The 15,232-nt window shown below is 37.5% G+C and overlaps 1 protein-coding gene across 1 annotated transcript in view; it reads right to left on the reverse strand.

The window, feature by feature from the left end:
* The window catches only part of LOC116573599, a 273,878-nt gene that overhangs the window by 29,073 nt on the left and 229,573 nt on the right, over positions 1-15,232 (reverse strand). The window contains exon 4 of the mRNA XM_032313763.1: positions 10,015-10,171. Coding sequence (XP_032169654.1) covers positions 10,015-10,171 — 157 coding nt within the window. The remainder of the gene's footprint in view (positions 1-10,014; positions 10,172-15,232) is intronic.

Here is a 15,232-nt window from a genome sequence, read left to right on the forward strand (position 1 = left end):
TTACATTTTGTTCAATGTTGTGTATTTGTTCTGACCTTTATCATCTCAAATACCTGGATCAATGTTTTGTCCACTCGCTTCTATCCATTTCACAAAAGTTACAAAATGTCTTCCTTCATCCTCACTTACTCAAAGATCACTTGTTGCTAGTTCCCTGAAAACAGAACCAACCCCAAACTGGTAACAGTGAAAGATCCGAGCTTCCTTTGGTTTCTTGTGCTGCCCAATGTACCACTCAATCGGGTCCCTGGCAGTGTTTTTCGACTGCCTCTGAAAATTCCAATGCAGACGTTTCTGCAAAGCCTCCTTTAGGACACTTCCCCTTCGTAAGACTGTTACATACACTGCTTTCCAGCATCATGAAGAGGGATGTAAGCAAATGGGAAGTGAAGCTACTATTTGCTGGAGAAAAGGAAGGCCCGAGTTACAGCAATTGTGGCAGAAGAGGGGGTAGCTAATAATTCAGAGATATTCTGGAGTAGAGTCAACAATGCTTGGTTATTGGTATCCTGGGGAAGGAGTAAAGCAGGATTCTAAAGCTACTTTTTCATTCCTCTTTCTTTTTCTCCACCCCCCAACTTTATGGAGGTATAATTGACAAATAGAAATTGTATATATTAGGGTATAAAATGTGAGGATTTAATATACATCTACATTGGGAAATGATTACCACAATTAAGGTAATTGGCATATTCATCAACTGGCATAGTTATTTTGTGTGTGTGATGAGAACACTCAGGATCTACTCTTTTAAAAAATTGCAAGTACACAATACAGGATTACTAACGAGAGTCACCATACCATACAGCAGATTTCCAGAACATATTCATCCAATAACAGCAACTTCTGGCATATTGGATAGGAAAAATGAAAGAAGCATCATATCAGGCAAATGGTACTGAGTTCAATTCAGAATATCTTCACTTTGAGGTATTATGAGATAGAAAAGGTAAGTTTTGTATATTCATATGTATGTATGTGTGTGTAAATATTATGTGTGTATATATGTACACATATAGGCATATATACATGTACATGTGCGTATGAATAGAAGCCAATGAAAAATCAGTGAATAGGATCAATTCATTTACCACTTATTTACTGAGCATTTGTTCTTATGGGGAAGTTCCTTTATTAAGCTCTAGAGATACAATAGTAAAATAATAAAATATCCTTGCTTTGCAATCTAGCGAGAGGGAAGACCTCACTGAGAAAGAGATGTCTGAATAAATCCCTGAAGGAACTAAGGAAGAAATGAGCAATGATATGGGAGGAAGAACATTACAGGCAGACAGAGCAATGAACACAATCTCCTGAGGTGGGACTATTTCTCATCTACCCTGTGGCTGGTGCAAAACAAAGGAAGGCAGGTAAGAGAATGAGCAGTGGGAGTTGCAGTTGCAGTTGGTGGTACTAACAAAACAAGAAACAAAACCTCAGCTTTTGCTCTATGGAAAGGAACTGATCATTTTAAGACATTAAAAGAGACTATCTTTAAGACACTATCAACTGAAGGGCAGAAACGGCAGGTGCTAGAGACCCATTAGAAGGGTATTGCATTTAAAATCCAGGCAAAAAGTATTGGTGGCTTAATCCCCAGGATGATAGCAGGGAGCTGATAAGATGTTAATCTCTGGACATATTTTGAGGGTAATAGAACAGAAATTGCTAGCAGAATGGGTGTGTAATGCGATACAGTGAGAAGAATATGGGACAGTACCATGTATTTTTTCAGAGCAGCTTTAAGGATGGGACTGCTTTATATTTGCATGAGGAAGACTGAAGGAGGAGCATATTTGGAGAATGAAACAGATGAAGAATCTAGCTTTGGACCTATTTAGTTTAAGACTGCATTAACCATCATAAAAACTCAGATATCCTACACAGAGATATCATGGGGCAATGTAATTTACAAGAGTGTGGAATTTACAAGTGTGTGGGAGCAAGAGAGGCTGGAAATATACATCTGGAATGTGTGAATCTTAGAGATGATATTTAAAGCCAGGAGACTGAAGGATATCAGTAAAGGAGTGAGTTGAGAATAAAGAGAAAGAGGTTGTTAAAGCCGTAAAAGTGGAATGTTTTCCCAGGGACTATGTAGTCAGAAGAAATGACAGTCGAGGAAAGAATGGAACCATGTCCATTCAAATAGTAGTTACAGAGGAACGAGGGCCTTGAGAGAAGGCAGAGCAGAAGAAAAGGGCTTTCCCATTAGCCTTTGAAAACTAGAGCTTCAGAAAGTAGACCATGATAACCATAGGGGTGTGGGACCAAACCACTTCCACTGAGAATGGCTGTCAAGAGTGAGTGACCGATATATTGAGATCTCTTTCCTTGTGTAGTTTGGTAAGAAGGGAAACTGAAGTAGACTGTGAGTAGGAGGTTAAGTCAAAAAGAGAGTGCCTGCAAACTGTTCATGGAAGGGAAGGAAGAAAACAGGGGAGGAGAGAAGGCTACAGAGAGCTAGGAAGAAACTCTGTCTTTGGTTTTCAGTTTTTGCTGTTGTTAAATATGGGGAACATATGCCATATGCCAGACAGTCTTAGCTTTTCTAACCTAAGGCAAAGAAAACAAGGAAGAGGACAAGGCTGAGGACAAATAATAAATGAGGATAACTAACAATTCATGCCTTGTTAGAACCAAAAGAATTTGTCACTGGACAAAGAGAAAAATGTTGGGGTGCCCGGATGGCTCAGTGGGTTAAGCCTCTGCCTTCGGCTCATGTCATGATCCCAGGGTCCTGGGATCGAGCCCCGCATCAGGCTCCCCACTCAGCGGTGAGTCTGCTTCTCCCTCTCCTCTCCCTCTGAGGTTCCTCCTGATTGTGCTCTCTCTCTGTCCATGTCAAATAAATTAAAAAAAAAAATCTTTAAAAAAAAAAAAAGAGAAAAATGTCTTTTTTTTTAGATCTAGGGAAGATGGGTATAAATGCAATATGCCTTAATAAATCACCGTAATAAATAGTTAATTTATATGATTGATATATTTAGCAAATAGCATTGCTGGGGTAATATTCAGTATAATTATAATTTACAGTTGAAAATTGTTAAGTTTTGTTCCAAACATAGTTTATACTATGGGTCTTAGCTAAACTCTAATATGTGGAAGAGAATATTAACACACTGTACATAAGAAAAATAGAATTAGTATCAGAAGCAGGCATGAACAACAATATATATTTAGCTAATAGTCAAAGAAATGAGCACTCAAACAATAAAAAGCTACAATTTCTTAACTTGCTAAATTACTAAAAATATTTGAATTACAATCTACAAGATTGGTCTAGATGAAGTAAAAATAGTACATTTATTCAATGCCACTAAGAGTGTAGTTAGAAGGACTATAAGGGAAAATACAGAAGGACCATATGGGGTAAAATGAATGGCCTACATAGCTTTAAAAATTATAGAAATGGAATCTGGAGAGATCAATTTGTCTGTGTGTAAGTGACAGCCATGAAAATACTGATACTTTTTTCTCTTGAAAAGGACACCAGAAACAAGAGAAGAAAAAAGTATCAGTATTTTCATGCAGACTATGGGCTTTGAGGAAAGATGTCACCATCCTAGCTATAGGTGTCCAGAGTAATTCTCTAGCCCAAGTGGGGCACAGACTGCCATGCTCTTCACCAAACCTGCATCTTCTTCTTGTCAGGCACACAGCTATAATATTTGCTCCAGTCTCCTTTCTGCTTGATGGGGCTGAGTTACTGAGTCCAAGCCAACTGGACGTAAATGGAAATTATATGGCTTCATAAACTTGGTCCTTAGATTCTCCAGACTTCCCTCCCTGTGTCAGCTGGCTCATGGTAAGTGAGCACGGTGACCTTAGAAACCACATGTTGAAGGTGGAAGAGGCACAGAATGGAAGAAACGTGGGTTCCTGACACACTTCTTAGTGAAGAGTTAACTACCAGTCAGGTGCACCTACACCTCAGCCATCGTATATTTAAGATGGTTTGTTACAGCACTGTTAGTACACGAATGAATCAAAAATCTGTCTTAATTTTGGTGCTGTCATGACCAAACACTAACTTTTATACCAAGAGAATCATCTTAGTCCCAGTCCTTGATCATAGGTATTGGCCTGAGAATGGCCACATGCCAGTGTGACTAAAGGACCCATTTGCTGGGTGTTTCAAGGAAAGATTTTTTTTTTTCCTTCTCTTCCAAGGAATTATAGCAATAAAGCCTTTTTGTTCCTCTGGATATAGTTGTATATGCTGAGGTATCTAGAACTACTGAATACTATTTTCTACCTCAAGGGAATCCAGACTAAGGAAAAGTTGCCAGAGAAAAAAGGAAGAAAAGGAAGGAAGGAAAGAAAGGGAAGAAAAAAATAGACTTAGGTCGCCAGACTCGGAACTTTAATCAAACAGGATTTTTGGTTCTCCAAGAACACCCATCATCTGTATTCTTAAAGCCAGCTTACTTAGATTTCTGTTACTTACAAATAAAAACATTCTAATTCATAACTCTGAATGGGTTATCACCTCTGGAAATATAGTTAAAGAAAATGTGTTCTAAGATTTTAATTTTATTAAAATTAAATTTAAATTTTAACGTTAAGTTCTTTATGATTGCAGTTGTTCACTGAAACTTTGTTTGCATATTTTAAAAAGTGGAAACCATGGGAGCACCTGGGTGGCTCAGTCAGTTAAGTGTACGACTCTTAATTTCAGCTCAGGTCGTGATCTCAGGGTCATGAGATCAAACTCCATGCTGGGCATGGAGCCTGCTTAAAATTCTCTCTCTCCCTCTCCATCTGCCCACCCACTATCACAATTGCATGCACGTGTGCACACACACACACACACACACACACAGTGGAAATCATCAAAACTGTCATCAATAAATGTTAATTTAAGCATGGCATATAATTGATACAGGACTATATAGACTAAAAATAATGATGAAAAATGTATAGCAGCGTATATGAAATCGTATTAACATAGGACAGACTGTCCCAACTTGTATAAGTTATGAAAATGTTATTGTATGTATACTTATTGTATACTTATTATATGTATACTTACTGTATGAGTTATGAAAATGTTCCAAATAGGCTGAAACATTTATACTTAATTGTACAAATATAATTTCCTTGTATGTCATGATATGTAAAATTTGCAAAGAAATTATTTATGGGGCACCTGCGTGACTCAGTCAGCTAAGCATCTGCCTTCGGTTCAGGTCACGGTCTCAGGGTCCTTGGGCTCCCTGCTCAGTGGAGAGCCTGCTTCCCCCTCTCTCTCTGCCTGCTGCTCTGCCTACTTGTGCTCGCTCTCTGTCAAATAAATAAATAAAATCTTTTAAAATTTTTTCAAAAAATTTTAAAAAAGAACTGATTTATGCAGTGATCTCCACGTTACTGTGACTGCATTTGGGTTGATTTTATTGTTTGTCTCAAATCTTTCATAGTAGAGGTATATATTGCATGAAAGTGGAACAATGATAATGAAAATACAGTATCATTTGACAACGTGGAAAAAAAGGCTTACAGAATGAACATAATGGTCAAATATCTTTTTCTCATTGAAATTTAATCTGCTCCATACTGAGTTGATGATCACATTACATTGTAACTCTCTTAAAGTGTTTAGCTTTCAAAATCCCTAGTCCATGTGTTGTCAGAATGGAAGTTCTCCAAGGCAGTAAAAGCAGCATACCACAGAGGGTAAGACCAGGGCTTCCTGGTCTTTCGTTGGCTTCCAGTTCTGACTCTGAAGTTGTTAACTGGGTGACCTTGGGCAAATTACTAAAACTGTCTGTGCTTTAGTCTCCCACTCTGTAAAAGGGGCTTGATAATTACAATATTCACCTCAGGAACTATTGAGTTAAGTGACGCCCTCTATATATGATGCTTGGCTAAGGACTTGGCATGCAGTAGCAAGCAAGCGCTATAAAAGCATTATCTATTTATTATTATTATTATTATAAAGCTGAGACATACACAAATGCCTGTGAAGCTAAGAGTATGCTAACTCGATTGGGGGGAAATGGAAGTAATATAGAGTATATTGAAAATTGTAGGTGGTGGTTGTTGTTTTTTTTTTTTTTTTTAGTTATTAGACTCTACTCCTCCTCAAAGTTATCTTCCACAATCACACTTGTTACTTGGCAGCTCAAACAAAAAATAAAGGAGCTCTTTTGATTGCAAGGTCAAGAGAATTTCTCCTACTATGAAAGAGGGAACTGCTTCAGACATCCAGTATTTATAGTTATTCAAAAGATATAAGGCTACCTTCTACAATATCTTCTGGTAAAACTAATTCTCAATGGACAAATGCAAAGCAAAATAAAAATAGGTATGAGTAAATGTTACTGAAAAGTTAGAAAGAAGGTGCATTTCCACCTAATTCCCACCCTCTGAAGAAGCGTCTGCTGGATTGGGCTGCTGTTCTGTTCACAGAGAGAGCTTTCTCCACACAGGAGGACTTCACAGTCCGCATTAAAACAGCCTTCTCCGGCTACCCACAGACCTGCTGTAGGACGCCCAAGAAGAGGAAGTTGATTTTCCTGCCATGTGGTTGCTGGCTTTGTTCACTGGCTGCTCCTTGGCCATCCAGCAGAGATAGGCTTTGTAGCTTCACACCAGTCACACCCAGGGAAGGGGGAGCTGGAGTACCCCCTCCCCAGGTCATCTCCCCTACATTCAACAACCCTGATTCACCCTGATACCAAGCAGGAAATGGTATCCTACCCTTCTTTACGAGGTCATCGCTTGTCATTGCGATGGAATCCATATGTATTACTCATAAAGAAAGGGGAGAGAAAAAGATAAAAAAGAGAAAATTGTACAGAACTTTCCATTTTCCAAAGCCCTTCCACATTCGTTATTTCATTCATAGGACACTTCCCCCAGACTCATACGTAAGCAACACCAAATTTCAGCAGCCCTCTCCACGGCATTGAGAGTACCCCTGCCACCTTAGATAAGCCACTCAGCATTTCTCAGGATCCCTATGTGTAAAACCTTCAAGTCTGTCAATAAAGAATCAGAGAATAATTATGAAGATAAAAGAAATGTGCAATTGTATCATGTGTGAAAACTCCAATGCCACACAGAGATAAGCCTATGGTTGCCCTGGTTCATAAACACAGAAACAGTTGACTATGTATTTCTTTTCAAGTGCAAGCTCCTGATTGAGAGGATTTTGTATATAATTAAGATGCTTTCACGATATTAGCTGAGTGCAAAATATCAATGGCTCTCAAGGGTGATGTTTTCTTTTATTGTTCTGTACCAATTATTCAAACGTGAGAGGAATTGAGACAAAATTATATATTAGCTGCCAGTATTTTCTGTGAAAATGATGAGGTCACTCTTTTTAAATCTTCAATCAAAAATCAGAGTTGGTGTTTTTTTTATTTTTTAATTTGGGGATTTAGAATTATTCTTGGCATATAAACATGAATAAATAGACATATTAACCATATCAGTGTCATTTGACACTGACAAATGACAAAAAGGCGAAAGTTGTAAGTGGAGAAATAAAAGATACTATTTTTACACTGTCTGGGTGACCTTGCAAAGGTGTTTTCCCATCTATTTATTAAATGATAATAGGGTTCCGACCCCATTATTCCTCTATAACACATCACACGCAATGAGTAAAGATATCTCGAGTTCTATGAGCCATTTGGGAAGAGGATTTTATCATTGTATCCAAGTATCTCCTAAGGAATGGACTCCTAAATAAATCTCAAAATCACATCTTGCAGTCTTTAAGAACAGAGCACAATGATAAGTATGTCTATTCCCTGAAGGTCTTATTTTACAACAATGCTGCTATGTCTTGTGTGCTGTTAGTTTAGAAAATTGATGTAGGGTCAATAGTTCAAGGAGCAGATTACATTGTTCCTTGTAATCTGTATGGTGAGAATAAATAATTATAGTAATTCAGTGCCTCTGGTACAGTTGACAGTTGGGGAAAGGAGATCCTTGAATGTCTGTTCAGACGTCCTGAATTCCCAGATTTCATCCAGAATATGATAAAAATGTTAAAGGATATATTTAGCAACTGGCTACAATGTGGTACTGTACAGCGTCCTCTGAAGACATCTGTCTACTTGGAGGTAACTGAGGAAGAAGCACTTTAGAGAAGGACTGGAACACGTTATCAAAGAGTTTCTGGATGAAAATATCTACACTCCTCTAAAGATAGTTTCAGATCAAAGCAACAGCATCAACATAAATATATGCAGTAATTATATACACACACACTATGGATGTGCTATTTTAAATGCTGTAACACATTTATGTCGATGACCTTAATTCCACTCTTCCACTCATTTTACCCTCCATTCATCTTCCTTTGGCTTCCTCTCTCAACCCCGCCACATGAAATCAGATTAGTAATGGTTTAACAATAATAGCTGGAAATAAGCAATTTCTTTTTTTTTTCCCTATAATTTCAAGGGCTTACTGCACGTCAAGTCACTGATGCAAACACGTTGCCTTCAAGTAATATATGAATCATCACTGAAAACAGTCTTAACGCAAAGCAGAAAGCAAACCAGTAGGGTTCACCTGCACTTTGTTTTTTAATCTGTTTTTCCCAACCTGGAAACTTATAGGTACTTTGAAGTTACCTGGTCTCAAAATTTCAGGAGGGACTATCGTAAACAGTTCACTGCATTTCTGGGATGCAAATAAGATTCAAAACAGCAAGCATGTGCTACTGTATTAAAACTATATCTTCCTGTTAAAATTTATAATGGAAGTCCCAAAATGCAAATACAATGTTCTGATTTTTGAAGACACTGTTTAAAACATATGTAAGTAGCAAGTGTGTATATTCCCAGACCTATTGGGATGGTAGGTAGATTTCAGTTTATCTTTTTCAAGAAGCACTTCAAGAATTTCCAAATAGACTCAGTTCTCTACGCCAAAGAAACTGTCAGAGAACCTGTCAAGTGAAGCCTGATGCTTAACTCAACATGGAGGGGAGGGCGAAGAAGTGAGAAGGATACTCACACAGGCAGTGTGAAATCTTCCATCTTCACCCAAAACTTTAAGATTATTATGACTCACTTTCATAAAACACATAGTGAGCTGGCTTTGGGAATAAAACATCAGTGAGCAAAGGCCTTAGAGTATTTATTTGACTGAAAATATTGCAGAAAAAGAGAGAAAGATCAGTGTGAAGAACGGAATATATTTGTTTTTAAAAAGATGTTGAAGGTTCCAACTGTACGGCATTCTAGAAAAAGCAAAACTATGGAGACAGCGAAAAGATCGGTGTTTGCCAGGGATGAGAGAGAGAGAGAGCTGTATAGGCAGAACACAGAGGCTTTTTATTTATTTATTTGTTTGTTTGTTTGTTTTAAAGGTTTTATTTATTTATTTGACAGAGAGAGATCACAAGTAGACAGAGAGGCAGGCAGAGAGAGAGGAGGAAGCAGGCTCCCTGCTGAGCAGAAAGCCTGATGCAGGGCTTGATGCCAGGACCCTGAGATCATGACCTGAGCCCAAGGCAGCGGCTTAACCCACTGAGCCACCCCAGGTGCCCCCACAGAGGCTTTTTAGGGCAGTGAAAATACTCTGTATAATGTATGGGACCCTATACATTTTTCCAAACCATAGGCTATACACCAAGAGTGAACACTAAAGTAAGCTGTGCACTCAGTGGTTATGATAGGTCAGTGTAAGTTCATCCTTGGCAATAAATGTACCCCTCTGGGGAGTGATGCTGGGGACATATCCATGTGGGGGTAAAGGTATAAGGTAAATCTTTCATCCTTCCTCTAAATTTTGTGATAAACCTAAAAAGATCTAAAAAAATAATCTTAATTTTTTTTAGACTAATAAATTGATAATCAAAGATGTAAGCATTTCATTACATGGTCAAATATAATAGAACCCTTCTATGAAAGTTGTGTTAAATGTAGGATTTAAAGGCATATCGAGAAACAGATTTCTTTATGATTATATCTCAACAGAATATAATAATTGGTTGTGTCATAACAGGGTTCTAGTACTCACTTTTCTCTATACCAAAAATTTACTCACTTGGTTAATGCTCCATGATCTGTAAACAGAGATGGAGGGTGTCCACAGATGGAAAGGTTTCCTGGGGTAGCACATGTGAGCATTGGGCTCTCGTCTCCACCACCATTTGCTGATTGAAACACAGAGTATGTTAACACTTCTGGGCCCAGTGCAATACCTGTAAAATAGAAATGTGATACCTACATAGCAGAATTGTTTTTGAAAGGTAAATTAAGAAATACGCTTTACATGGCATAGGCACAATGTAAATATGAGCTCCTTTCTAGCATATGGACTATGTCCTACTTTGGTGAACAAAAGCTCTGTGAACCTACAGATTGCTCCACAGCAATGGCCATTAGGTTGTGTAATGTAAATTTAGCTACTCAAATTCATAGCAGATGACTGTAAGTTCCTAACCTCTTCTATATCTGGAATATGTTGTTTAAGATGTTTTAATTCTGTACCCCACCCCAATCTTGGCCACTTATCCTGTCTTTTTTTCTATCTCCTCCATAGTATTGCTAATCAAATAATAGCTGAAGTTTAGTCAAAGTCAAATTGTTAAGAACAAAAAAGGTATCAAATATCCAGTTGTTCGAATATAAAACATTATTGAATAAATATTTTTATTTAAGATTATCCTAAGGCATGAGGTTTCTAAAGTAATTCTCCTGTAAATAAAAGACAAATAACCCATTCTGCTCTAAATAGTTTTTTAAAGATATTGAAGCATTTAAGGGGATTATATACAGCTTGCTCTATTTTGTAACAGGGATAAACTTAGCATGTCTGACACTATTTTCTTTGCTGCCATAACCTACAGCTTAGAAACTTCTGCTTAGCCCTGTACATAGGCATGTTAATCATTGAAGGAATTTTGCTTACAGTTGAGATTTGAAAAGAAAAAAAAATCTGTTTTTACCCAAAACCAACCTGACTGAAGGAGATAAGGAAGTATATACAGAAATGACCATGCCATGTTTAAGAGTTACAGGAACGACCTGAACGGATTCCTGTACACAAAGATCAACTGATCAAGGGAAAAGAAGTTACTCCTCCTTCCCCAATGTCTACGGATGTCAGGCACCTTTTGATTTCAACCCCCATTCCCCCTCCTCCTAACATGAAAGGAGCTCACATCTTGTGCCTGGAGAGATGGTTCTTCGGGACAATAGTCCATCATTTCCTTGGTTCTCCTTAAAAAAAGAGAGTCATTTTCCTTGTCCTAACATCTTGCCTCTTAACTTACTGGCCTTTTGGGTAGTAAGCGAATGAGCTTAGACTTTGTTGCAATTTCAGTACAATTATATCATAAAAAATGAAGAAATAAAAGCTTAACAAGTCATTAAGAATAAGTGCTAATTCAGGGGCCCCTGGGTGGCTCAGTCAGTTAAGCATGCAACTCCTGATTTCAGCTCGGGTCATGAGCTCAGGGTTTTGAGTTTGAGTCCCATGACGAGCGCTGCACTGGGCATGGAGCCTGCTTAAGATTTTCTCCCTCCTTGGGGCACCTGGGTGGCTCAGTGGGTTAAGCCTCTGCCTTTGGCTCAGGTCATGATCTCAGGGTCTAGGATTGAGCCCCACGTCGGGCTCTCTGCTCGGCAGGGAGGCTGCTTCCCTTCCTCTCTCTCTGCCTGCCTCTCTGCCTACTTGTGATCTCCATCTATCAAATGAATAAATAAAAATCTTTCAAAATTTTTTTTAAAAAAAGATTCTCTCCTTCCTTCTTCCTCTGATCCTCAAAAAGAAAAAAAGGTGATACTTCAGATACAATAAGAAGATTTTTATTTTTATATTTAATTTTATATTTAAGAATGTAAATTCTTAAAAACAAGGACAAATTCTGATGGTTGAGATGAAATGACATTCAACATTGAACCACAATGCAGCAAAAGAGTATAAGAAAGAATCTGTCTATAAATCTTAAGTATTTTCACACACACATATACACACACAAATTATGTGAGGTACCAGATGTGATAGTTAACGTGATTGTTAATCATTTCACAATATATACATAAATCCAATCATCACGTTGTACACTTTAAAATATATTTTGTTTTCCTTTGTCATTTATACCTCAGTGAGGCTAGAAAAGAAAAAAAAAACTAAAGACAGGAAAAATAAATCTATCTGTACATCTCCACACACACATATTATAGGACCAATGTTTGTAGCATAATAATAATTCATATATACAATTACATAGCTCAATACAAAATAATAATCTTGAGATGCATTTGTATTATTTGGGGGTATGTTTATTTTCAGATTATATTTGTATATTTTCAGAATTATAAATTAATCCAAAGAGTCAAATATGATGAGAGGTATTCTAGTAGAAGCCAGAAATATATAGAAAAATGAAGAAGATCAACAAAACCTTCAAAATGTCAAAAATTCTTTGATCATAGTAGAAACTAAAACCTCTGATTGTCCAAATCATGGATTTAAGAAAAAAAAAAAAGAATCATGCATGATAAGACAAAACTGGACACATAAAATAAGAACCAAAGAAATAAAGGCATTGAGAAAATCAGAATATTCCCAGGCAGAAAACTAACAAACCGAACATGAAGGTGTGAGCACAAGGTTGTAAAGCAACCGGAGTATGGACAATGAGAACCAGCAGCCTCAGTTCTGCTTCAGTAAATTTTATGACCATTGAACAAGGCCTGGTTTTATAAGCAATGACCTCATTCCGTTCTACACAGTTTGTTTTCATAAAACACAGTTTGTGATTCTTTAATTGTGATAAAATAAGTCCCACAGAGAATCAAGCATTCACACATGTGCTATTTTTTAAATTACTTTTTTATTATGGTAAAACATACATAAAATAAAATTTGTGATTTTATTCATTTTAAAGTGTATAATTCAGTGGAATTAATCCATTCGCAAGTGGTCCAACCATCGCTACTGTCCATTTCCAGGACTTCCATGATCTCAAACAGAAACTCCATACTGTATACTGTCTGTCCCCTGCTGTCATTCCCCAACTTCTAATTCCTGGTCAAACACAGACCTTCCTTTTTTCTTCTTTTTTTTAAATTGTAATATTTAAACTGTCGTTAGGTATAGTCTGTTATATTCCAAGACTAAAGTTCATGTATGTTTTTGTCTGTACACTATACTCAACACGACACACATCATTTACTTAGAAAGTAATGAAGATCACCCCACAAAATTCTAAATGGTTATATTTACTCACTTTACAAATAATCATTACCCACACATTAAAGACTCAGCAGAGAGAAAGGCAAGCTCATCTCTAAGCATAAAAAATATAAATCTCAGTATTTACTGTCTTATTTAGCATGTCTGCCTTTCAACCAAAAACTATGTGACACACAAAAGGGTAGGAAAAATAGAGCACAGTCTAAAGAAACAAAGCAACCATCAGATTCAGACCAGGTTATGATGCAGATGTTGGAATTAGCAGACAGGGAGTTTAAAATGGCTATGCTCTAATGGGGAAAAAAGGCAACATTAAAGACCAGATAAGTAATTTCAGCCCAGGAGATGAAAATTCTAAGAAAGTATTCAAATCAAAATGCTAGGATTAATGAAAATAATAACAAAGATAAATAATAACTTTGGGGCACCTGGGTGGCTCAGTTGGTTAAGCAACTGCCTTCAGCTCAGGTCATGATCCCGGAGTCCTGGGATCGAGCCCCACATCGGGCTCCCAGCTCCAAGGGGAGTCTGCTTCTCCCTCTGACCTTCTCGCCTCTGATGTTCTCTCTCACTGTCTCTCTCTCAAATAAATAAATAAAATCTTTAAAAAAAAAAAAAGAAAAAAATAATAACTTTGACTAGTTCATTAGATGGTTCAGCTAGGAAATCATTAGGGGCTGAAGATGAGTTAATAGAAATAACCTACACTGAAATGCAAAGAGAAAAAAGAGTAAACAAGCAAAACAAAACCCAGATCACCCAAAAGCGATGAAACAGTATCAAAAGGTCTTACATACTTGTCATTGGACTCCTGAAAGGAAATTAGAGAACAAAACAGAATAAATATTTCAGGAAACAATGGCTGGATCTGATTCTGACACCAATTACAATGCGTGTGTGTTTTTTTCCATGAGACCAAGTAATTAATTCTATTCTGACACCGTCTACCTAAGATAGCATCAGATCCGAAAGGTGAAATTCTCAGTCCTGTAAGACTTTAGACCAGTGCTAATCCGGTCAATACGGTGCTTTTGCCCAACCTGCTATAGATCAGGGTTCTAAAGACCCCCTCCTTGGCTTTGATTAATTTGCTAGAATGGCTCACAGAATTCAGAGAAACATTTCACTTTACCAGTTGACCAATTTATAAGAAACAGTTATAATTCAGGGACAGCCAGATGGAGGGAATGCATAGCACAAAGCACATGGAAGGGATGTTGAATGTCCGTGCTCTCTGAGCTGGCCACTCTCCCCAAATTTCAGCATGCTCCCCAAGCCTGAGGCTCTCTGAATACCCTCCTTTTAGGATTGTAATAAGGTTTCCTTATATAGGAATGACTGATAAATCTTTGGCCATTAGTGATTGAACTCAATTTCTGGCCTCTCTCTCCTCCTTGAAAGTCTGGGGTGGGACTGATAATTTTAACCCTCTCATCACATGGTTGGTTCCTCTGATGACCAGCCCCCATTCTTAGGTTGCCTAGGAGCTTTCCAAAAGTTGCCTCATTAAACATAACAAAAGATGCCCTACTAGCTCTGCACTCAGGAAACTCCAAGAGTTTTAGGAGCTCTATGTGGGGAGTAAATGCATAATTTCTTCTTATTAACCAAAACATCACACTATTTTCCAAAATTAGTGACAGACAGCAAACCACAAATCCAAGAAGCTCAAAAGTCACCAGACAGGACAAATACCCCAAAAGAAAGGCTCATTTTGGCATAACCTATTCAAACCACTGAAAATCAAGTCCAAAGAAAGAATCTTGAAACACATCATGTAAGAGAAACAAGTATAAAGATTACCATGGACTTTTCACCAGATATCATGCAAGAGAGAAGACAAGACACATTAAAGAGATAAAAGAAAAAAAAAACCTGTTAACCCAGAATTATTTACCCAGTGAAAATAGTCTTTAAAAGTAAAGGAGAAAAAAAAAAAAAAAAGAAAAGAAGTAAAGGAGAAATAGACTCACAGATAGACAAAAACAGGGAATTTGATGCCAGCAGGCCTACTCTGATGAAAAGTTAAAGGGAGTTCTTCCAGCAGATAAAAAACAAT

This window comes from Mustela erminea, chromosome 14 (assembly GCF_009829155.1).
Source record: "Mustela erminea isolate mMusErm1 chromosome 14, mMusErm1.Pri, whole genome shotgun sequence".
Lineage (NCBI taxonomy): Eukaryota > Metazoa > Chordata > Mammalia > Carnivora > Mustelidae > Mustela > Mustela erminea.